Genomic DNA, 26,170 nt, shown 5'->3' on the forward strand with positions numbered 1-26,170 from the left:
AAAAAACAAAACTTGATTTTAAAAAACCAAAAAAAAACCAAAACTTGATTTTAAAAAAACAAAAAAAAAACAAAACTTGATTTTAAAAAAACAAAAAAAAAACAAAACTTGATTTTAAAAAACCAAAAAAAAAACAAAACTTGATTTTCAAAAAAACAAAAAAATAAAATAAAACTTGATTTTCAAAAAAACAAAAAAAAAATAAAACTTGATTTTCAAAAAACCAAAAAAAATAAAAAACTTGATTTTCAAAAAACCAAAAAAAATAAAAAACTTGATTTTCAAAAAACAAACAAAATAAAAAAACTTGATTTTCAAAAAAACAAAACAAGTAAAAAACTTGATTTTAAAAAAACAAAAAAACAAAAAAAAAAAAAAAAAAGCCTGTTTGCGAAAATCAAAAAGCCAAAAATATTTTTTTGTGGATTAGGTAGAAATATTTAAATATAATTATATTTTTCTACATTATTAAGATATCGTTATATTTTTGTCTATGAACATTTTATACTAAATGCAGAACTGAATGCATAACAACCATTAATAAAAACATCTCCTTATAGGAATTAAATAAATGTGTGGTTTGTTATTTCAATGCTCAGTATCAGTTTGGTTATAATTGTCAAAAAGTTGTTTACAGTGGCAATGGAGCTTATTTAGACATTTAAAATGAAAATACAGTTGGCACTACAACTGCTCGACCATAACCTAGGAGAAAGCCCAAAAGAAAGGCAAGCAATAAATATAATTCAAGATTTCATCAATATTTTTTTTATTGTAAAAAATTAAATATCCTGGCCCATTGCAATGGCCCCCCTACCCATAAAATAATTAACATATTGCTGTCTAACTTGACGGGCACTTTGGGGGGCCAAGCCAGTACGGACAGTATCCAGGCCCGTAAGGTTGGCATCTATAATAAGTCCGGCCTCAGGCCCAACTGTGCCTATATAATTCTGAGAATGTTTGTTTAAAAAGTTGTGCAGAATGCAGCACGATAAAATTATAAAATTAAGTTTGTATTCCGCCAAATTAATGGCTGTTTGAAACAGGCGGAACCGGCTGGCCAGAATTCCAAACGCATTCTCAACCACTCTTCTAGCTCTGGCCAGCCGGAAATTAAAAACCCTCCTCTCTGGGGTGAGGGTTCTTTGGGGGAATGGCCTCATGAGGTGCTTGCTGAGAGCGAAGGCTTCATCGGCAATGAAGACAAAGGGGAGTCCTTCCACATTATCCGCATCAGGTGGCAATCCCAGGCCACCACTCTGGAGACGCTGGCAGAACTCCGTCTGGGCAAATACTCCTCCATCCGACATCCGGCCATTCTTCCCCACGTCCACATATAAAAAATCATAGTGTGCCGACACCACCGCCATTAAAACAATACTGTGGAACCCTTTATAATTGAAATAGTATGACCCCGAATGGGGTGGTGGCACAATGTGGACATGTTTCCCATCTATAGCCCCTCCACAATTGGGAAAGTCCCAACGGCTGGCAAAATGGGATGCCACAATCTGCCATTCCTGTGGCGTTGAAGGAAACTGGGGAATCAAACAAGAAAACCAAAATCAATTAATTTGTAAGCTAACATTGCAAGAAAATTAGACAATTAAAAACATTATTCCCCAGCATCAGTATAACATTCAATAATTTAATTCTTCTGGAATAACTAATATGGAAAGGCACACTTATCAGATTGCTCACCCCCTCTGATGGAACATTGATTACATTTTAGGGGGTTGTGAAATCCCTAAAAAAGATTACTTTTAGGACACGCAGGAATTTAGGGACTAAAAAGGCTACAAGACTGCAGTTGTCTCACTCTGCAGGTGCAGTTGCTAACCAGCTTACAGTAAATGAGGTAATGTAAAAAGGCATTCATGTTGCAAGGAGTACACAATCACATGCAAGGGCAATTAATGAAAACACTTTGAGGCTTGCATATGATTTGATGATGGAAATCAGCAGAGCTTCTGCTCATTTACTAAAGCACTGGAACAAATGCACTTGTAGAGTGCACATGCATTTTGCAAACTGCAACATATATTTGCTTTAGACAAATCAACACCACAGAACATTCAAGCTAATTTTTACGAGGGTGGGGGGGGGGGTTGTGAAATCTAGATAATTGCTAATTAGCAGCACACTATTTGGAGTGAGTTTAGGTGGGGGGGGGGGGAAATCTAGCTAATTGCTAATTATAAGCACACTAAATACACTCAAACAAAATACATTCAAAATGAGTAGCCTAGGTGGATATGTTCCCATCACTTCATGCTGGGGAGGTTATTGAAGGAAAATATACATGCATGACAAAAAATAACAGGAAAAAAATCCAGCATGTGTGAGGATAAAAAGGGGACATTCACACTATATTGCAATGATGGTAAGTAGTGTTTGAAGCAAGAAATACATTACATTATCAAAGATTACATAAAAGAACATGTGATGCTAATAAAAGAAAAATATCTTACCTTAATATAGTCCTTCTGCAGGACCTGGATGATGGCAGAACAGGTCTCTGGGATAATGATCCCCAGAGCCTGGGGGGAGATGCCTGTCGAGAACTTAAGGTCCTGCAGGCTTCTCCCTGTGGCCAAATACCGCAAGGTAGCGACCAGCCTCTGCTCCGGAGTGATGGCTTGCCTCATGCAGGTATCCTGCCTGCTGATATAGGGGGTCAGCAAAGCCAACAAACGGTCAAAAACGGGGTCCGTCATCCGGAGAAAGTTCCTGAAATCCTCAGGATTATTCTCACGGATCTCACGGAGCAAAGGCATGTGACAGAACTGGTCACGCTGAAGCAACCAATTCTTGGTCCATGAACTCCTCCTCGCCCTGTTCATGGACTGGTCTTGGGCTGAAGAATAAACTACAGCACCAAGCACATACAATGCACGAGCTCTACGACGAGTACGTACAGGTAACATGGTTTCAAAACGGTCGGCTGGTCAGAACGCACTAAACAGAACGCACTGAAGAACAGCAAGGCCTGTGAAGAGCGACCTGAAAATCAGGAACGAGCGGCCAATAAAACAAAGATTTCTCAATGCCAACTGACCAAACGCACTGAAAAGCAGATACAAACCTCACAAGCACAGACTGAACAACAGTTAAAACGAACTGAAAAATACGAGTCTCACAAGCGCGAATCGTCTCTCACCAAACTTCTACTAACACGAGATAAACACAAGATTAGCAGAGGAGCCCAAAGGGTGTCGTACGGGCTATTGAACTTCCGTTTTATAGTCTCGTCGGACTTGGTGTACGTCACCGCGTACTAGGCTGTCGTACTTTTGTGTGGTCGTGTGTAGGCAAGTCCGTTCGTAAGAAAGTCTGCCGCAAGTCCGCCGAAGGTACGTCGGAAGTATGTCGGACAGGCTGTCGGACTTTTGTAGACGAAAAGTCCGACCGTGTGTACGCGGCATAAGCCTTGGAACTCAAGTTGCATTCATCACCTTAGTGACCTCTTCTCTGATACTTTTAAAATCCTTTCAGAACTTACGCCACACCTACTATCTAAGTCACACAGACTTTTACAAATATCTAAGAGTTTGTCACATTCTTTCCACAGTGAAGTGGAATAACAACGCTCTCGCTGGAGACATTCTTCAACTTCTCGACAACCAACTACCAAAGACTTTTCGTCTATCTGCTCTCTACACCTTGCTCCAAAACCGAGGAAACAAAGTAAAACACGCACTACGGAATGTTGGGAGTGAGAATTAAAATTCAACATCTCTGTGTCACAATGGCGCTCCTCAACTGAAAAACCTCTTCAGATATCCAGATGTTTATCACACTCTGAATCGGCTCAAAATTTACTACACAAGTGGTACTACACTCCTACATAGATTAACAGCTATCTACCCAGATCACTCTCCACTCTGTTGGAGACAGTGTGGCCAGAATGGAACTTTAGTGCATATCTGGTGGCATTGTCTGCAATTAACACACTTTTGGTCTGAAATATTCAGTCTCATATCCTCTGTTAAACTTATCGCTTGTACACCCGACCCAAAATTAGCCCTTCTAGGTGTAGGCATTGAACATTGGACTATGCAATTTCAAACATTCATTACTCACACTTTCATTGCAGCCAGGCTGCCCATAGCAAAATCCTGGAAAAAAGCAAAGCCCTCTCCCCTAGTAACGGCAATTTCTATGATGAATAATAATGCTTTACAAGAATTTCATTTTGCCAAAGTACACTACAAAGAGAATGTCTTTTGGAGGCTGCAAAATCATAGATCTTTGTAATGTTTCACTTTAAGTATTATTAAAACCACTGCATATGTCCCCCAGGACAGTGCCCAGTCCCCCAAAACAATTTGTTTGACAATTCCTAGTATTAGCCTCGAAAATGTCCAATGTTGATTTCTAAGATTCTGTTCCTATTGGCTTCAGTGGGGTTCAGGTTCAACACCTGAACTTTTGTAAAGTTTGCCGAACCTGCCCTGGAGCGAATCCAGGTACATTTGATTCATCACTAGCTGGTAAATCTAAATGAGATTATAGAGTGGTTAAGCAATCAGATCATAACATGTGCATAAGGGGTGATGCAAGGAGGCAGCACCTTTTTTGTAGTTGTACAAGTCATCAGTTGACTGTAAAATCTGCGGTAATCATTTCCACAAGGAAGTTGGCAACTTAGTCTAAAAAAAATGTAAATGCCAAAGTGACCATGAGTTTGTTTACATGTCAGTACTAATAATAGTTGCAGCAATGATGTTTATGAAATTTATATTTCAGATTTCAAAATCTCTGTGACTGTTAAATTATGTTTGTGAAATTTCCACTGGTGAAGTAGACATCTTAGAGCTAGTTCAAAATGTTTCCTTCAAAGCGTTTTGGTGGCAAACGTGGGACCTACTCAATATTAGATGGGTCATCATAATGTTAAAGCTATTTGGTGTAGATTTATATTATTCATTATATATATATATATATATATTGTTCCGCTCTCAAAACACTGACTATGTGTGGTTCTAAACAGACAGCTAAACACTCCAGTAAACGGAAGCCCAATGCTTGATTTGTCTAACAAAGTAATCCAACTTTATTTTACTTCTTTTATATTTATTTTTAATTTGTGAAACTGAAATACAATACAATAACAAGATATCAGTACACATAGAATAACTAATCTAGCATAAATGACAGATGACACAACAGAAAGGCACTTACAGGTGATGATGTCTCAAGCCCCTTGGGAGAGAAACAGACATGCTGCATCCATGTAGAATAACAATCCAAAATGGCTGAAGAACTTCTTAAACCAAAGGTCACATCCTGTATGAGAAATTTACATAACTGGAGATAAAGCTGCTACAGACTTTGGCCACTAGATGGCAGTGGTAAACTACACATTATATATAAGTAACTATAACTTAATTAGCTTGCAAAGGCAGCACACTCCCTGCCTGATATAATACATTATATCACTACTTATACACACCTACTATACAGAGAAAAACACACTCATAAGAAAATATGTTCTTGTCTAGAACTGGTAACATAAACCAAAACATGAGTCCACAATATCAGTGTCTCTTGGCTATGGTACTTCAAGCTGGTAGCCCACATGAAATAGTTTTGATAGTTTTGTCCATAAACCCATCTTCAGATTGGAGAAGCCGCACTAGGCCAAACTATCTCCAATGCCAATTGTAATCCACAGGATGAATTTTAACTCTTGGTGAATGTCACGTCTGAAAGCTGTCAGTGACAAGCTCTATGTTATGTATTGTGTCAAGATCATAACAGAAATACCTGTTCAAAGGAGAACAATGACATCCGAAACTGGTCTGGTGTACACTTTAACAGTCCCTTGTTTTGTCACTTTGACTTCAACCTTTCAGACATTACCATCTTTACTTGGCAACGTATTTGTGACAATTCCCATAGGCCAGTTGTTTCTGCTTTCTTGACTATCTTGGCTTGTGAAAGTTTTTCTAAACTGACTCTTTCATGGAAAACTCCCCAGCTTCCGGGTCGATCATCATTGGTTTTCTTCTGGAAGCTTTTCACAACATGAATTAGTCTTGCTATGAACCTGCTTAGTCTCCTCCAGTTGGAAAATCTTTCAAAGCAATGAAACTGCAGTCTAGTGTCAACAGCTTTAGTACTGAAGCTTACTACTTCTGACCTAATTTCAGGATCAGCTTCGGGTTCCACTAAAGAGTAAACAATGGTGTTATCAGGATTATCTACAACTGTCTGATACAGAAAATGTGGGCCTGAGAACCACATTGAGTTCTGAAGGCAATCCATCTGTGTAGGCCTGGAAGCATAAACTGCAGGGTTTTGTTCTGAGGGCACATAGAACCATTGCTCTGGACAGGTTGCTTGTCTGATCCTATTCACCCGATTGGAAACATATAAGAAGAATCTCTTGGTAATGTTACAGATATAGCCTAAGACTGTTTTACTGTCTGTAAAGAATTTCACAGCATCTAGGCTTAGGTCCATCTTGTCTCTCACTAGCTCATACAGTTCAACAGCTAGTACAGCTGCACATAACTCTAGGTGTGCAATTGTATGTGCCAGCCTAGGACTCAGTTTGGATTTTCCCATAACAAATCCAACATGATAGACATTTCCTGAATTGTTTACCTTCAAGTAAGCAACTGCACCTATTGCTGTAACAGATGCATCTGAAAAAATGTACAGTTCTCTTTTGCAGGCTTGTGACAATGAAACAGGAACATAACATCTGGGTATTTGTAAACATTGTAAGGCTTGTAAAGACTCTGTCCATTGGACCCACTCATGGAGTATCTCTTGTGGAAGTAAGGCATCCCACTCACTTTCTCCACTTGACAGTTCACAAACTAAGGCCTTACCTTTTATGGTGACAGGTGCTACAAACCCGAGAGGATCGTAGAGACTGTTCACAGTGGATAGAATTCCTCTTCTCGTGAATGGCTTTTCTACTGAAGAAACCTGAAAAACTAAACAGTCTTTCTCTATATCCCAGCTTAAGCCTAAACTCTTCTGTAAAGGAAGGGTGTCTGTTCCTAGGCAAAGGTCTTTGAGATTCTTAGCTCTGTCTTCTGCGGTGAAAGCTTCCATGACTTGTTTGCTGTTAGAAGCTATCTTATGTAGTCGCAGATTAGACTCTGCCAGCATTTTTTTTGCTTTGTTAAGAATGTTGATTGCCCCTTCAGGTGTGCTAGCTGAAGCAAGTCTATCGTCTACATAGAAATGTCTCATCACAAGGCGTTTGGCATCTTGACCATAATGTTCTGCACCTTTCCGGGCAGCTTTGCGCATGCAGTATATGGCAACAGCAGGAGAAGGGCTATTACCAAAAACATGCACCCCCATTCTATACTCTGTCACCTCTTTATCTGTGTTGTTATCCTTGTACCACAGGAAACGCAGGTAATCATGATGGTCCTCTCTCACTAGAAAACAATAAAACATCTGTTGCACATCCCCTGTGAAGGCAATAGGCTCTTTCCTGAAGCGTAAGAGGACACTCAGAAGTGTGTTGTTTAGATCTGGGCCATTCAGCAGAACATCATTTAATGAAACACCTTCATGTTGTGCACTGGAGTCGAACGCAACTCTTATTTGTTCTGGCTTGTGTGGATGGTAAACACCAAACATTGGCAAATACCAGTGTTCTTTACCTTCGTCCAGTGATGGTGCTACTTTAGCATGATTGTTGTCAAGCATCCTTTTGATGAATTCTGTAAAGTCTTTTTTCACTTCATTTTCTTTGCAAAGTTTTACGTAGTGCGTTCAGGCGCTTCATGGCTTGCTCTCTGTTACTAGGTAAATAACACCTGGATGTGCGAAAAGGTAAAGGAGCTACCCAATTATTGTTTTCATCTTGGAAAGTCTCCTTATTCATGATATTTAGAAAGGCTTGATCATCTATGGACATTGCCTGTTTGTCATCATCTTTTGTTCTCTGGAACACTGAGTTCCCTAAAGTGTCAGTCTTCATGCCACTGCTAATGTCTCTATTGTAATTAGAAGGAGAGTCACAGTATGGTTTTAGGGTTTCTTTGATGACAAAGCTGTTCTGACATGGACTAAGAAGGGACGTGCGCCCATTCGCTAGCACAGATGTCTTTAAAGTGTTGACGATGTCAGGCCGATGTGTTGCTCCTAGACAAACTTCTCCTATTATAACCCACCCTAGGTCAAGTCTTTGAGCATAGGAGGCATTAAAGGGTCCATTCATTTGTTGGGTACCTTATGTACCTGTAGAATGTCTCTTCCAAGAAGTAGCAGAATAGAGGTATCTTTCTGGATAGCTGGAATAAGGTGTGATATCGAATTGAGATGAGGATGATGAAGGGCCACTTCTGGTGAAGGTATCTCTGCTTTATCGTCTGGTAACATATCACACTCTATCAAGGTGGGAAGTGAGAGATGGACTCTCTTGTCAAGAGACTCGATAGTAAAGTCTGTAGCTCTTCTTCCTGAAGTTTCCATCACTCCTGCACGTGTCTTTAGGGTGTATGGAACTGCACTCGATGTAATGTTGAAAGCATCAAAAAAGTCTGACCTTGCCAGTGACCTGTTACTCTGTTCTTCCAGAACCCCATACATTTTAACTGCTTTTCCCCCGTGGGGTACACTGTTGCTAGGCAGATCTTGGAACATGAACGTGGAGTTATACTGTCACCACAGATTTCCATGCATTTGAACATCAATGGGGTAGATGAATTATCTTTTTGCTCCCTGTCCCACCTTTCGGGGCTTCTGTGACCCCTAATGGTTGGTGCAAAGTATCAGGGTGTAAAGCTGTGATGTGTCTATTACTGCCACATTCTGAGCAATTCGCTTGTATTTTGCAGTCTTTGGCTACATGTTTAGTGGATCCACAACACTTGAAGCAGATGGCGTTTTGTCTAAGAAAGGCTATCCTTTCCTTGACAGGTTTACTTTTGAACCCTTTGCACTTGTTTAGGGGGTGGGGCTTTTTATGAAGTGGGCAAAGTCTGTCAGGGTCTTCAAAGGTGTTTACCTTGTAGCTGCTTAGACAGTCTGAAGTCCTATGGAAGGCTGTAGGTGGCTTTTCAGCTTTAAAGGCTTATATGCAAGTTATTGTCATAAAAAGTGCTTGGGGACCTGGGTCCTGCCCCAGGGGACATGGATCAATGCAAAAAAAGTTTTAAAAACGGACGTTTTTTCAGGAGCAGTGATTTTAATAATGCTTAAATATAAACAATAAAAGTGTAATATCCCTTTAAATTTCGTACCTGGGGGGTGTCTATAGTATTCCTGTAAAGGGGCGCATGTTTCCTGTGTTTAGAACAGTCTGACAGCAAAATGACATTTCAAAGGAAAAAAGCCATTTAAAACTACTTGCGGCTATTGCATTGCCGGTCCGATCAATACACATAAAAGTTCATTGATAAAAACGGCATGGGAATTCCCCACAGGGGAACCCCGAACAAAAATTAAAAAAAAAAAAAGACGTGGGGGTCCCCCTAAATTCCATACCAGACCCTTCAAGTCTGGTATGGATTTTAAGGGGAACCCCGCGCCAAAAAAAAAAAAAATGGCGTGGGGTCTCCCCAAAAATCCATAAAAGACCCTTATCTGAGCACGCAACTTGGCAGGCCGCAGGAAAAGAGGGGGGGATGAGAGAGCACCCCCCCTCCTGAACCGTACCAGGCCACATGCCCTCAACATTGGGAGGGAGCTTTGGGGTAGCCCCCCAAAACACCTTGTCCCTATGTTGATGAGGACAAGGGCCTCATCCCCACAACCCTGGCTGGTGGTTGTGGGGGTCTGCGGGCGGGGGGCTTATCGGAATCTGGAAGCCCCTTTAACAAGGGGACCCCCAGATCCCGGCCCCTACCATTTCACTAAAAAACTGTCAAAAGTGTTAAAAATGACAAGAGACAGTTTTTTTTTTTTTTTATAAATTCTTTATTTTTGAATAACATATAATACATTCCATATAAAGCACTTCACTTAATCTTCACTTAATCTTCATATCATCTCTTACATCTCCATTTTACCGTATAATATAACAACGTAATACATTTTCTTTTGTGTGGAACTGAATCTCATCTACCCGATAAGCATATATGATTTCCCTTTTCTCTTATCATAATCATATCATAATCATAATCTTAATCCTGTTCTTACAGCATCAGGGTCAAATTTTCCATTTGTTGGATTTCAGTAATTCTGTCCCACCACTGTGTTTTGGTCGGAGGGACTGAACTCTTCCACAGGGCCGGTATACAGGCTCTCGCCGCCATGAGAAGGTGTTTAAGCAAAGAATTCTTATACTTTTCCACTGACAAGGGGACATCTTTTAATAGAAATGCAGCCGGATTATTCCCGAGTAGGGATGAGCTTCGTGTTCGAGTCGAACCCATGTTCGACTCGAACATCGGCTGTTCGCCCGTTCGCCGAATTGCGAACGATATGGGCCGTTCGCGCTAAATTCGTGTGGCGCGTCACGGCCCATAATTCACTGCGGCATCGCAGTGCATTGCTGGCTGATGATTGGCCAAGCATGCACTATGACCCGCATGCTTGGCCAATCACAGCGCCGTCAGTAGAGAGAGCTGTAATTGGCCAAAGCCAGGGTGGCTTTGGCCAATTATGGCTCAGGGGATTTAGTACACACCCCACACTATATAAGGCCGCCTGCACGGCGGCCCTGTGTAGTGTGTGTTCCGGTGTGCTGAGAGATAGAGAGAGAGAGAGACAGTGTCATTTGATTTGAGTTAGATAGATTAGGCAGAACAGTCAGTCAGTTAGCTGCACTTACAGTGTATTGTGTATATATATGCATCCCAGGTGTTGCATATATATATATATACACTGTATTCAGTTTAGCTAGATCCGTTCCTGTTATCTTCTATCTAGACTATTTACATTTAGTGCAGTGCGTCCTGCTCACAGTGTTCAGCTAGATCCGTTCCTGCTATTTACATTTAGTGCAGTGCGTCCTGCTCACAGTGTTCAGCTAGATCCGTTCCTGTTATCTTCTAGACTATTTACATTTAGTGCAGTGCGTCCTGCTCACAGTGTTCAGCTAGATCCGTTCCTGTTATCTTCTAGACTATTTACATTTAGTGCAGTGCGTCCTGCTCACAGTGTTCAGCTAGATCTGTTCCTGCAATTTATATTTAGTGCAGTGCGTCCTGCTCACAGTGTTCAGCTAGATCCGTTCCTGCTATTTACATTTAGTGCAGTGCGTCCTGCTCACAGTGTTCAGCTAGATCCGTTCCTGCTATTTACATTTAGTGCAGTGCGTCCTGCTCACAGTGTTCAGCTAGATCCGTTCCTGCTATTTACATTTAGTGCAGTGCGTCCTGCTCACAGTGTTCAGCTAGATCCGTTCCTGTTATCTTCTAGACTATTTACATTTAGTGCAGTGCGTCCTGCTCACAGTGTTCAGCTAGATCCGTTCCTGTTATTTACATTTAGTGCAGTGCGTCCTGCTCACAGTGTTCAGCTAGATCCGTTCCTGCTATTTACATTTAGTGCAGTGCGTCCTGCTCAGTGTTCAGCTAGATCCGTTCCTGCTATTTACATTTAGTGCAGTGCGTCCTGCTCACAGTGTTCAGCTAGATCCGTTCCTGCTATTTACATTTAGTGCAGTGCGTCCTGCTCACAGTGTTCAGCTAGATCCGTTCCTGTTATCTTCTAGACTATTTACATTTAGTGCAGTGCGTCCTGCTCACAGTGTTCAGCTAGATCCGTTCCTGCTATTTACATTTAGTGCAGTGCGTCCTGCTCACAGTGTTCAGCTAGATCCGTTCCTGTTATCTTCTAGACTATTTACATTTAGTGCAGTGCGTCCTGCTCACAGTGTTCAGCTAGATCCGTTCCTGTTATCTTCCTACTGACAGGCAGGCTTGTCTGGTTACAGTATATAAAGCTACCTGAAGAAAATTACAGGTGTTCTATTTGATCCTATTAGTACCACGGTCAGGCAGCTAGACTATTTACATTTAGTACAGTGCGTCCTGCTCACAGTGTTCAGCTAGATCCGTTCCTGTTATCTTCCTACTGACAGGCAGGCTTGTCTGGTTACAGTATATAAAGCTACCTGAAGAAAATTACAGGTGTGCAGCTACAGGCCATTAGTATGTCTGGAAGGCCAAGAAGGAGAGGCAGACAGTCACAAGCCAATAAGAGAGGGCAAGCAGGCTCTGTGTCTAGTGCTGGTCATGGAGACGGTGCATCCTCATCAGCACGTGGCCATGGGACACGCTTGGCCTTTTTTTCGGCTGCTGGCCGTGTTGAGCCGCAACATGCGGAAGACTTGGTCGAGTGGATGACCAAGCCGTCCTCATCCTCCTCATCCTCTCTCACCCATGCCCAGGGTGCTTTGTCTGGCAAAGCAGCGGCCTCTTCCCTCAGCTGAATGTCATCAGTGACTCCTTCCCTAGCTCCACCATGTCCTCATGAGGATTCCCTCGAACTGTTTGACCACAGTGTTGGGTACATGCTCCAGGAGGATGCCCAGCGTTTGGAAGGCTCTGATGACAATACTGAGCTCGATGAAGGCAGTAACATGAGCACGGACAGAGGGGGTGCCCAAGAAGGACAGCAATCTGGCAGTCATGCTCTCCCTGCTGCAGCATACTGCCAGGTTTGCTCCAGTGATGAGGAGGGAGGGGATGATGAGGTCACTGACTCAACGTGGGTGCCTGATAGGAGAGAGGAGGAGGAGGAGGAGGAGGAGGAGGAGGCGGCGGCACATCACCAACGAGGCAGGATGCCCTCCAGGGGCCAGCCTAAGGGCAGCACATTGACTGCATCACACCCCAAAGCTCCACATGTGCAGGGCGCTGCAGTCTCTGCGCGTTATTCAAAAAGTTCTTTGGTGTGGGCCTTTTTTGAGACGAGTGCATCAGATCGCACCGCTGCTATTTGCAACATATGTCTCAAGCGTATCTCGCGTGGCCAAAACATCTCCCGCTTGGGTACCACATGCTTGACCAGACATATGTTGACCTGCCATGCAGTTCGTTGGCAAGCGTATCTAAAAGACCCACACCAAAGAACAAAGAGGATCTCTCCTTGCTCCTCATCAGCTGAGATTTCCAACCCCACTAGACCTTCAGTCCTCTCTGAGACCTGCAGTGAGAGGAATGAAGGTGTAGAATTAGGTGTGTCACAGTCAAGTACTTGTGGGCAATCTGCTTTTGGTACACCGACGTCAGATTGTACCAGGCAAATTTCCCTGCCCCAGCTGCTGCACCGCCGAAAGAAGTTTGCTCCCAGCCATCCACATGCCCAGCGGTTGAATGCTAGCTTGGCAAAATTGCTAGCACTTCAACTGCTGCCTTTTCAGTTGGTAGACTCTGCCCCCTTCCGTGAGTTTGTGGAATGTGCGGTTCCTCAGTGGCAGGTACCCAAACGCCACTTTTTCTCACGGAAGGCGATTCCGGCTCTCTACCGGCATGTGGAAGGCAATGTCCATGCCTCGCTGGACAGGGCGGTCAGCGGTAAGGTGCATATTACCGCTGACTCATGGTCCAGCAGGCATGGACAGGGACGTTACCTAAGTTTCACGGCGCATTGGGTGACTCTGCTGGCAGCTGGGAAGGATGCAGGACAAGGTGCAGTAGTGTTGGAGGTTGTTCCGCCACCACGCCTCCAAAATGCTGATTGTGACACACCTCTCTCCTCCACCCCCTCCTCTTCTTCTTCCTCCATGGCCTCTTCCTCGGAACCAGCGGTGCTCCGTAGGCGTTCAAGGGGCTACGCAAGTACGCAGGCCAAAAGATGCCATGCGGTGCTTGAGCTGGTGTGCTTGGGGGACAGGAGCCACACTGGGGCAGAGGTTCTGTCAGCTCTGCAGGGGCAGGTTCAGAGGTGGTTGACGCCACGCCAACTTAAGGCAGGAATGGTGGTTTGCGACAATGGCACCAACCTCCTCTCTGCCCTCCGACAGGGACAAATGACCCATGTGCCCTGTTTGGCTCACGTCCTTAACTTGGTGGTGCAGCGGTTCTTGGGCAGGTACCCGGGCTTACAGGATGTCCTGAGGCAGGCCAGGAAAGTCTGTGTGCATTTCCGCCGGTCATATAATGCCAGTGCTCGGCTGACGGACCTCCAAAAGGAGTTTAACCTGCCCAAGAACCGCCTAATCTGTGACATGCCCACCAGGTGGAACTCAACGTTGGCCATGCTGCAGCGGCTGCACACGCAGCAGAGGGCCATCAATGAGTACCTGTGCGACTATGGCACCAGGACAGGGTCAGGGGAGCTTGGTTTTTTTTCCCCACGCCAGTGGGCCATGATCAGGGATGCATGCACTGTCCTGTCACCATTCGAGGAGGCCACGAGGATGGTGAGCACTGACAGTGCATGCATCAGTGACACTGTCCCCCTTGTCCACCTGTTGGAGCACACGCTGCGTGGAATAATGGACAGGGCACTTGAGGCAGAACAGAGGCAGGAAGAGGAGGACTTCCTTAGCTCTCAAGGCCCCCTTTATCCAGACAGTGTTCCTGCGTGCCCGCCGATCACACAGGAAGAGGACGAGGAGGAGGAGGAGGAGGAGGAAGATTGTGTCAGTATGGAGGTGGAGCCTGGCACTCAGCATCAGCAGCAGTCTTTAAGGGATCAGTCCCAAGGAACACATGGACTTGTACGTGGCTGGGAGGAGGGGGCTGCGGACGTTGTTGTCCTTAGTGACCCAGAGGACTCCGGACCGAATGCCTCAGCAAACCTACGCTGCATGGCCTCCCTGATCCTGCAAAGCCTGCGTAAGGATCCTCGTATTCGTGGTATCAAGGAGAAGGACCAATACTGGCTGGCAACCCTCCTTGATCCACGTTACAAGGGTAAGGTTGCGGACCTTATCTTGCCATCGCAGAGGGAGCAGAGGATGAAACATCTTCGGGAGGCCTTGCAGAAAGGTCTGTGCAACGCGTTCCCAGAGACTGGGAGGTTACAAACACCTGTTTCTGGACAACGTGTTGCTGAGGCTTCGGTCAGTCAAAGAAGGAGCGGTGGAGAAGGTGGCCGTCTGACCGATGCGTTCAGACAATTTTTTGGTCCGCAGCCCCAAGGTATGATCGGTTCCAGCAACCATCCCCAGCGTCTGTTTTACATGGTGCAGGAATACCTAGGGGCAAGATCAGACTTGGACACCTTTCCCACCGAAAATCCTCTGGGTTACTGGGTCTTGAGGATGGATCACTGGCCAGAGCTTGCACAGTATGCAATTGAGCTACTGGCCTGTCCTGCATCCAGCGTTCTTTCGGAACGCACATTCAGTGCTGCTGGAGGCGTGGTAACCGATCACAGGGTGCGTCTGTCCACCGACTCGGTCGATCGGCTGACCTTCATAAAAATGAATGAGTCTTGGATCACCACCAGCTACCAAGCACCTGATGCTGATGTAACCGAATAATTTTTTTTGAAATCTCAGATCCCTTCAAAGACTGCCTATGCTGATGCTGAGTGACTATCCCTGAGTAATTATCCTCTTCCTCCTCAATCATCGCGCTGATAGCTTGTAAGAACATTTTTGGTTCTGGGCGCCACCACCAGTGCCTAAGGCACAATTTTTCAGCCCCTGTTTAACAGGGGCGTGTAATTACAATTTTTGATGTAATACTTTGCAGCAGGGCTCGTTCCTGCATTCCAACTAGAGTGTCTGTGAGGGGTTGCAGTGTTGTGGCACCAGCACCAGTGCCTAAGGCCCAATTTTTCTGCCCCTGTCTAACAGGGGCGTGTAATTACAATTTTTGATGCAATACTTTGCAGCAGGGCTCGTTCCTGCGTTCCAACTAGAGTGTCTGTGAGGGGTTGCAGTGTTGTGGCACCAGCACCAGTGCCTAAGGCCCAATTTTTCTGCCCCTGTCTAACAGGGGCGTGTAATTACAATTTTTGAAGCAATACTTTGCAGCAGGGCTCGTTCCTGCGTTCCAACTAGAGTGTCTGTGAGGGGTTGCAGTGTTGTGGCACCAGCACCAGTGCCTAAGGCCCAATTTTTCTGCCCCTATCTAACAGGGGCGTGTAATTACAATTTTTGAAGCAATACTTTGCAGCAGGGCTCGTTCCTGCGTTCCAACTAGAGTGTCTGTGAGGGGTTGCAGTGTTGTGGCACCAGCACCAGTGCCTAAGGCCTAATTTTTCAGCTCCTGTTCAACAGGGGCATGTAATTACAATTCTTGATCTAATATTTCACAGCAGGGCCCTGTGAGGGCTTACAGTGTTGTGGCCACAGCAATACCTAAGGCCCAAATTTCTGCTGAGTATATAGGGCAGGACCCTACTTTCAAACATCTAACTTACAAATGACTCCTACTTGCAAACGGAAGGAGACAACAGGAAGTGAGATGAAATCTACCCCTAGGAAGGGAAATTCTCTCCTGTAAGAGTTAATATGGGAAAACAATTTCTCCTTTCCACTGATGCTTTCCAATCCTTGTTCCACAAAAAAACCCAAATTTTCAAAAAACATTTTTCATTGGGACAAAAAAGTGAGGTGAAATCTTCTGAAGAGGAGGAAAGACAGCAAAACAAATGTCACAGGGGTGATAACCCTTCCCTATGTTTTCCAAAAAGCTTAGAAAAGATTTTTTGGCTGGAGCTAAACACGTTAAAAATGTTCAAAATTACAAACAGATTCTACTTAACAACAAACCTACAGTCCCTGTCTTGTTTGCACCGCCTGTATACTGCTGTTCAGAGTATATAGGGCCTGGTGGCCCCACACCTTTCCTTATTTTAATTTGGGTGCGGGGTTCCCCTTAATATCCATACAAGACCCAAAGGGCCTGGTAATGGACTGGGGGGTACCCATGCCGTTTGTCTCACTGATTTTCATCCATATTGCCATGACCCGACATGACATTAAACCCGCAAGCAGTTTTAAATGAGATTTTTTCCTTTAAAAATGACATTTGGTGCAGGGACTGTTCTAAACATGGGAAACACGCGTCACTTTACAGGCATACTATAGACACACCCCAGGTACGATATTTAAAGGAATATTTCACTTTTTTTTTTTTACTTTAAGCATCATTAAAATCACTGCTCCCGAAAAAACGGCCGTTTTTAAAAGTTTTTTTTGCATTGATACATGTCCCCTGGGGTAGGACCCGGGTCCCCAAACCCTTTTTAGGACAATACCATGCAAATTAGCCTTTAAAATGAGCACTTTTGATTTCGAACGTTCGAGTCCCATAGACGTCAATGGGGTTCTAACGTTCGTGCGAACTTTCGGTCCGTTCGCGGGTTCTGGTGCGAACCGAACCGGGGGGTGTTCGGCTCATCCCTATTCCCGAGAGACACACCTGTAATATCCTTAATCGTTTCCTCAACCATTTTCCAAAATCCCTTAATCTTCTCGCAATCCCAAAATATATGCAACATCGTACCCTCTAATCTCATACAACGCCAGCACATATTTGAAGCCTGTGGGAATATTTTATGTAGAACAGATGGTGTTCTATACCACCTAGTGAGGATTTTATATCCTCCTCTTGGTACCTGCTAGCAATCGATGTCTTATGAGTGGATTTTAAAATTTTAACCTTCTGTCTTTGGGAGAACGTTATCCCCATCTCTCTCTCCCAAGCTTGAATAAAGTTAAGCTCTTGGGGGGCTTCCAGATTCGTTAATACCTCATAGAAATATGATAGGGAGTGTCTCAAACTCTCTCCATCTAAGCATCTCTGTTCAAAACAGGATAGATCCCGTATCACTGGGTAGGTTTTATTATCGACCGGATAAATGCTCCTAACTGCATTGCCCTAAAATAGTCTAAATCAGGTGCCACTTCTCCCTCTATCTCACCTTGTGTCATCAAGCAGTTGCCCCTAGAAAAGTGTATGAGCCTGTTTCTCCCCCTTTGTTTTTGACAATTCCTTTATTTAAATGCTTCTTCTTTCTTCTATCTTCCTTCATCTTCTTCTTCTTCTGGTTCTTCTGGTTCTTCCTCCAGCATTCTCGTCCAGCATCTCCTCCGTGGCATCTTCTATCTTCTTCTCCTCGGGTCGCTCCGCACCCATGGCATGGGGGGAGGCTCCCGCTCTTCTCTTCATCTTCTTCTCTTCTTCATCTTCTTCTTCATCTTCTTCTCTTCTTCATCTTCTTCTCCGGGCCGCTCCGCATCCATTCTGGCATGGAGGGAGGCTCCCGCTGTGTGATGGCGTCTCCTCTTCTGACGGTTCTTAAATAACGGGGGCGGGGCCACTCGGTGACCCCGCCCCCTCTGGTGCACGGGACATGACGGGACTTCCCTGTGGCATTCCCCGTGATGTCACAGGGAAGTCCCGTCAAGTCACCGTGCGTCAAAGGGGGGGCGGGGTCACCCGGTGGCCCTGCCCCCGTTATTTAAGAACCGTCAGATGAGGAGACGCCGTCACACAGCAGGAGCCTCCCTCCATGCCAGAATGGATACGGAGCAGCCCGGAGAAGAAGATGAAGAGAAGAAGAGAAGAAAAGAAGAAGATGAAGAAGAGAAGAAGAGGAGAAGAAGATGAAGAGCGGGAGCCTCCCCCCATGCCATGGGTGCGGAGTGGCCCGAGGAGAAGAAGATAGAAGACGCCGTGGAGGAGATGCTGGACGAGAACGCCGGAGGAAGAACCAGAAGAGCCAGAAGAACCAGAAGAAGATGAAGGAAGATAGAAGAAAGAAGAAGCATTTAAATAAAGGAATTGTCAAAAACTGTCTCTTCTCATTTTTAACATTTTTGACAGTTTTTTTGTGAAATGGTACCATTTCACACAGGGGGGCTGGGATCTGGGGGTCCCCTTGTTAAAGGGGGCTTCCAGATTCCGATAAGCCCCCCGCCCGCAGACCCCCACAACCACCAGCCAGGGTTGTGGGGATGAGGCCCTTGTCCTCATCAACATGGGGACAAGGTGTTTTGGGGGGCTACCCCAAAGCACCCTCCCAGTGTTGAGGGCATGTGGCCTGGTACGGTTCAGGAGGGGGGGCGCTCTCTCGTCCCCCCCTCTTTTCCTGCGGCCTGCCAGGTTGCGTGCTCGGATAAGGGTCTGGTATGGAATTTAGGGGGACCACCATGTCATTTTTTTTTGGTTCGGGGTTCCCCTGTGGGGAATTCCCATGCCGTTTTTTGTCAATGAACTTTTATGTGTATTGTCGGACCGGAAATGCAATAGCCGCGAGTAGTTTTAAATGGCTTTTTTCCTTTGAAATGTCATTTTGCTGTCAGACTGTTCTAAACACGAGAAACATGCGCCCCTTTACAGGCATACTATAGACACCCCCAGCTACGAAATTTAAAGGGATATTACACTTTTATTGTTTGACTTTAAGCATTATTAAAATCACTGCTCCTGAAAAAACGGCCGTTTTTAAAAGTTTTTTTTTTGCATTGATCCTTGTCCCCTGGGGCAGGACCCAGGTCCCCAAACACTTTTTATGACAATAACTTGCATATAAGCCTTTAAAATTAGCACTTTTGATTATTCATGTTCGTGTCCCATAGACTTTAACGGTCTTCGCGTGTTCGAATGAACTTTTTTCCTGTTCGCATGTTCTAGTGCGAACCGAACAGGGGGATGTTCAGCTCATCCCTAATTCTAAGTCTTTGACTGCATTCAGAAAAGAAGACTTCCATGCCCAGTAATTCTCGGGGGAGTCATCGAACTGGAGAAAGCCTGAATTAACCATCTCTTTACTCATAAGATATTTAGTGACATCTTGTGCACTCTGGTGTTTGGGTTGCTGTAGTAAGGATTCACTTGGCCCGTTCCTATATGTCTCTAATGGTTCATCTTTAAATGTTCTGGCATTGCTGGCTTCATGTGTTTGTTTTCGTACACTCAGGGGTTCTGCTTTAAATTCAGCTGACTCTGGATTGGGAAACTGTTTTGTTGCATTGCTGTTTAAAAGTTCTTGGACATACTCCTTTGTACATTCTAATGAGGAACGGGGTTTCTCAGACACATCTGGGCCTTCATGGATAGCCCCACTTCCAGACCACTCAATATCAGCATAAGCTGCGGCCTTTGCTGCAGCAGCGACGGCTGCACACTGACGCTGAAGTATATGCAACTTTGCTTCCTGTTCTGATTTTTCTTTTTCTTTCTCTGCTCTTTCCTTCATAATGGCAGCCTCTTTCTCAGCAAATTCTAGCTGAACACGAGCTGCTTCTGCTTTGGCGCGAGCTCTGACTAAAAGGGCACTTGCTGATGAAATCTGACTGGACCTTGTTGATTTAGACGAGTGTGAGCGTGTATCATCTTGCTGGACACTTGGCATGCTCTCCCTGCCTTGATGTGTCCCAGGTAGCTGATCTTCAGCCTTATACTGTCTTCCTGATCTTAGACTCATTCTGTCTGTGCAGAGACTAATATCTCCAGGCTTGTTGCGCTTCACCTTTTCACTGTTCCGCTCTCAAAACACTGACTATGTGTGGTTCTAAACGGACAGCTAAACACTTGTCAGAGACTCCAGTAAACGGAAGCCCAATGCTTGATTTGTCTACCAAAGTAATTCAACTTTATTTTACTTCTTTTATATTTATTTTTAATTTTTAAAACTGCAATACAATACAATAACAAGATATCAGTACACATAGAATAACTAATTTAGCATAAATGACAGATGACACAACAGAAAGGCACTTACAGGTGATGATGTCTCAAGCCCCTTGGGAGAGAAACAAACATGCTGCATCCATGTAGAATAACAATCTAAAACGGCTGAAGAACTTCCTAAACCAAAGGTCACATACTGTAGGAGAAATTTACATATCTGGAGATAAAGCTGCTACAGACTTTGGCCACTAGATGGCAGTGGTAAACTACACATTATATATAAGTAACTATAACTTAATTAGCTTGCAAAGGCAGCACATATATATATATATATATATATATATATATATATATATATATATATATATATATATATATATATATATATATATATATATATATATATATATATTACTTATCAATCTGTCCTTTGCAAGTTATGACATTGATCGATATGCTCAATTTGTCAACATGTTTATTCTTACTTCCTACAATCATGAAGCTGCTGATCATCCTTCCTATTCCTCCCCTACCTGACATGTTATTCACTGCTTACTGAAAGAGAAAAAAATATATAATTATTTTTGAACTGATGAGTTTAAAAATAGGTATTTTTGCAATTGTTGTATTTATTTTTTTAAATATTGTTTTAAAGTGGTATTAAATAATAATAAAAAAAACAAACATATTCTAAAGGCTTGCTTTTTTTTAGATGTGGTGGCTGCATTATAGTTTTCTTTTTTTAGAATGTTTCCTCTATTTTTACCTGGTGATCTGACCAAGTCTGTTATTTTTTAACATATGCTGTCAAGTAAAAGTGTCAGTTAAAGCGATGAGACAAACCATTTACCACTGATATGGGTGCTCACAATGATCAGCTTTTAAAACCCATATCCTAAAAATGGTTTGCTCCAACTACTTAAAAGGCATTATCTGGTGTTCAGCTTTATTTTTTTAGTTAAAGAGGAGTTCCCATTTTTCTGTCCCAGGGTCCAGCGATGCGGGGGATAGAAGCCCCGCTCGTCTCCCCCTCCATTCGGCGGCGCCGGCATTGCATCTGTGGGTGCCGGGCTGTGGTTTCACAGCCCGGCACCCACTGCGTATGCGCAAGCACCGCCGCGATTGGCCACTCAGTCATCTGGGACCTGTAATGGGTCCCAGATGATTGACAAGAGGGAGGGAGCAGAGCTGAGCCCTTCCTGCGCCGAGGGGAAGTGATGTCACCAGCCCAGGCACTGAAAGAGGCAGACTACGAGGGACCCCCTAGCAACAGCCATTTAGAGGTAAGTTAAAAAAAAAAATTTCCAAATTTTTTTTAAATTTTTTTTTTCATGCATTTTTTTTTTGGGTGGAACACCACTTTAAGTTCATCTAAATCTGCTAATACATCTCAGGCAGGCCATGAATTTCGCAATTTTCTTTCCTTCCACCAGTGGAGGAAGGAAAGAAAATTGCTCAATTTAACAGCAACACAGTCAGTGTTGATGGTGGAATCTCTCCTGCAGCGCTATTGTGATCAGTTTTGGCAGCTATAACTGGTGGCACAAATCATTCGGGAAAAACCTGACAGGCTGGTTGAACACAATTCGCTCCATGGATCAACTTGTGTACAAACAGGGTGCCCACGCATGGATCAAAATTCAGCCATTTCCTACTGAATCGTCTGAATTTCCATCCATGTATGGCCGGCTCAACATTACAAACGCCCCGGACTGACATTGATGCTGTTCAAAGGTGTCTCCATTGCTCCTCCATCTAGAGTGGATACAGGAAGTGTGTTACTGGTCAGATGACCTGGTGAAAATACAAGGAAAAACAAAACAAAATAAAGAAAACTAATGCAGCCACTACATATAATGATTGGTAAGCTGCAAAATATTACATTTGGTTTATGAGATTAATACTTAAACTAATTGCAGAGTTCTCACATCAATACATTACAGAGTAAATATGAATATGATTTCTATCCCCTTAGGAGATGTGTACAGTGATGAAGACAAATCCTACTGTACAGAGCAACCGGACTCCATAAGGGTAGAGAAGGGGGGATCGGTGATCATACCTTGTCACTTCTCCTATCCTAAGAATGTGACACCAGGAGAGGCGAGAGTGTACTGGAGACATGCAAAAGAGGATAGATGTGGCGGTAATGAATTCATCTACAATCACACTGAGAACTGGACACATACAGAGTATGGAGGACGGATCAGTATGGAGGGAAATCCAGAGCTGGAGAGAACAGCAACAATCAGAATCCAGAAGCTGAGGGAAAAGGATGGACCCATGTTCTGCTGTAGGATCTCACTTTACTATAATGGGCAAAGAAAAGAAGAGTGGCAGAACCGACATGGGACCTATATAAGGTTCAAAGGTAAAATGTTTAAATAAATGTCTATATCACCCTGCAGGAGGAGGACAGACTCATAGCCCCCTTCTGTCTGTATCACCCTGCAGGAGGAGGACAGACTCATAGCCCCCTTCTGTCTGTATCACCCTGCAGGAGGAGGACAGACTCATAGCTCCCTTCTGTCTGTATCATCCTGCAGGAGGAGGACAGACTCATAGCTCCCTTCTGTCTGTATCATCCTGCAGGAGGAGGACAGACTCATAGCCCCCTTCTGTATCATTCTGCAGGAGGAGGACAGACTCATAGCCCCCTTCTGTCTGTATCACCCTGCAGGAGGAGGACAGACTCACAGCCTTCTTCTGTCTGTATCACCCTGCAGGAGGAGGACAGACTCATAGCTCCCTTCTGTCTGTATCATCCTGCAGGAGGAGGACAGACTCATAGCTCCCTTCTATTTGTATCATCCTGCAGGAGGAGGACAGACTCATAGCTCCCTTCTATTTGTATCATCCTGCAGGAGGAGGACAGACTCATAGTCCCCTTCTGTCTGTATCACCCTGCAGGAGGAGGACAGACTCAGGGCCGTCTTTAAGGCAGGGCAAAAGGGGCAGCTGCCCTGGGCCCTGTCATTGTTGTGGGGCCCAAAGCAGCTGCCTCATACTTGCCAACTATTCCAGTTTTAATTTCCTTGTTCTTTGAAGTTTTAGTCCTGTGCTGTGTCCCAATATCTCAGTGTGAAGTGCTGGTACTAATGCTGCCCAGCTCTGCCTCATTGTTGTGTACAGATGACTCACCTGCAGATGCTGTGTTTACATGTAAATAACCGGCATTCATTTGTAAATAGCGGAAGCATAGGTAAGTAGCTGCAGCCGGCGGCATTGATATGTAGATAAAGGCGGCATTCATATGTATATCATGCCCCCCTGCAGTGAGCAGATGATGCGCTGCCAATCAGTAAACAGTAATACTGTACTGTAATCTCTAGCAACCAATTAGCAAGCAGAAATCATTTGCTGTAACCTCTAGCAACTAATCAGTGAGCCGTAATGTGTGCTGTAACCTCTAGCAACCAGTCAGTAAGCAGTAATGATATGCTGCAACCACTGGCAACCAATCGCAATTGCTGCCTGATCTGATATAGTAAACTGATTTTAAGTCTAGTTGCTATTTTTTGTATGTCTCAGAGCAGGTGGAGCGTGAAAATGAATGGGGGGGGGCCCAAGAAAATTTTTGCCCAGGGTCCAATCAATAATAAAGACGGCCCTGGACAGACTCATAGTCCCCTTCTGTCTATATCACCCTGCAGGAGGAGGACAGACTCATAGCCCCCTTCTGTATCACCCTGCAGGAGGAGGACAGACTCATAGCCCCCTTCTGTCTGTATTACCCTGCAGGAGGAGGACAGACTCATAGCTCACTTCTGTCTGTATCACCCTGCAGGAGGAGGACAGACTCATAGTCCCCTTCTGTCTGTATCACCCTGCAGGAGGAGGACAGACTCATAGTCCCCTTCTGTCTGTATCACCCTGCAGGAGGAGGACAGACTCATAGCCCCTTCTGTCTGTATTACCCTGCAGGAGGAGGACAGACTCATAGCTCCCTTCTGTATCACCCTGCAGGATGAGGACAGACTCATAGCCCCCTTCTGTCTGTATTACCCTGCAGGAGGAGGAGGACTCATAGCACCCTTCTGTCTGTATCACCCTGCAGGAGGAGGACAGACTCATAGTCCCCTTCTGTCTATATCACCCTGCAGGAGGAGGACAGACTCATAGCTCCCTTCTGTCTGTATCACCCTGCAGGAGGAGGACAGACTCATAGCTCTCTTCTGTCTGTATCACCCTGCAGGAGGAGGACAGACCCATAGCCCCCTTCTGTCTGTATCACCCTGCAGGAGGAGGACAGACTCATAGCTCCCTTCTGTCTGTATCACCCTGCAGGAGGAGGACAGACTCATAGCCCCCTTCTGTATCACCCTGCAGGAGGAGGACAGACTCATAGCCCCCTTCTGTCTGTATTACCCTGCAGGAGGAGGACAGACTCATAGCTCCCTTCTGTATCATCATGCAGGAGGAGGACAGACTCGTAGCTCCCTTCTGTCTATATCACCCTGCAGGAGGAGGACAGACTCATAGCTCCCTTCTGTATCACCCTGCAGGAGGAGGACAGACTCATAGCTCCCTTCTGTCTGCATCACCCTGCAGGAGGACAGACTCATAGCTCCCTTCTGTATGTATTACCCGGCAGGAAGAGGACAGACTCATAGCTCCCTTCTGTCTGTATCACCCTGCAGGAGGAGGACAGACTCATAGCTCCCTTCTGTATCTATTACCCGGCAGGAAGAGGACAGACTCATAGCTCCCTTCTGTCTGTATTACCCTGCAGGAGGAGGACAGACTCATAGCCCCTTCTGTCTGTATCATCCTGCAGGAGGAGGACAGACTCATAGTCCCCTTCTGTCTATATCACCCTGCAGGAGGAGGACAGACTCATAGCCCCCTTCTGTATCACCCTGCAGGAGGAGGACAGACTCATAGCCCCTTCTGTCTGTATTACCCTGCAGGAGGAGGACAGACTCATAGCTCCCTTCTGTATCACCCTGCAGGAGGAGGACAGACTCACAGCCCCCTTCTGTATCACCCTGCAGGAGGAGGACAGACTCATAGCCCCCTTCTGTATCACCCTGCAGGAGGAGGACAGACTCATAGCTCCCTTCTGTCTGTATTACCCTGCAGGAGGAGGACAGACTCATAGCCCTCTTCTGTCTGTATCACCCTGCAGGAGGAGGACAGACTCATAGCTCTCTTCTGTCTGTATCACCCTGCAGGAGGAGGACAGACCCATAGCCCCCTTCTGTCTGTATCACCCTGCAGGAGGAGGACAGACTCATAGCTCCCTTCTGTCTGTATCACCCTGCAGGAGGAGGACAGACTCATAGCCCCCTTCTGTATCACCCTGCAGGAGGAGGACAGACTCATAGCCCCCTTCTGTCTGTATTACCCTGCAGGAGGAGGACAGACTCATAGCTCCCTTATGTATCATCATGCAGGAGGAGGACAGACTCGTAGCTCCCTTCTGTCTATATCACTCTGCAGGAGGAGGACAGACTCATAGCTCCCTTCTGTATCACCCTGCAGGAGGAGGACAGACTCATAGTTCCCTTCTGTCTGTATCACCCTGCAGGAGGAGGACAGACTCATAGCTCCCTTCTGTCTGTATCACCCTGCAGGAGGAGGACAGACTCATAGCCCCCTTCTGTATGTATCACCCGGCAGGAAGAGGACAGACTCATAGCTCCCTTCTGTCTGTATCACCCTGCAGGAGGAGGACAGACTCATAGCTCCCTTCTGTCTGT

The 26,170-nt window shown here is 45.0% G+C and overlaps 1 protein-coding gene across 1 annotated transcript in view; it reads left to right on the plus strand.

Moving 5' to 3' along the window:
- The window catches only part of LOC141134106 (uncharacterized), a 148,912-nt gene that overhangs the window by 55,011 nt on the left and 67,731 nt on the right, over positions 1-26,170 (plus strand). Inside the window, exon 2 of the mRNA XM_073623691.1 lies at positions 22,444-22,839. Coding sequence (XP_073479792.1) covers positions 22,444-22,839 — 396 coding nt within the window. The remainder of the gene's footprint in view (positions 1-22,443; positions 22,840-26,170) is intronic.

Source organism: Aquarana catesbeiana, linkage group LG03 (assembly GCF_042186555.1).
Source record: "Aquarana catesbeiana isolate 2022-GZ linkage group LG03, ASM4218655v1, whole genome shotgun sequence".
Taxonomy (NCBI): Eukaryota; Metazoa; Chordata; class Amphibia; order Anura; family Ranidae; genus Aquarana; species Aquarana catesbeiana.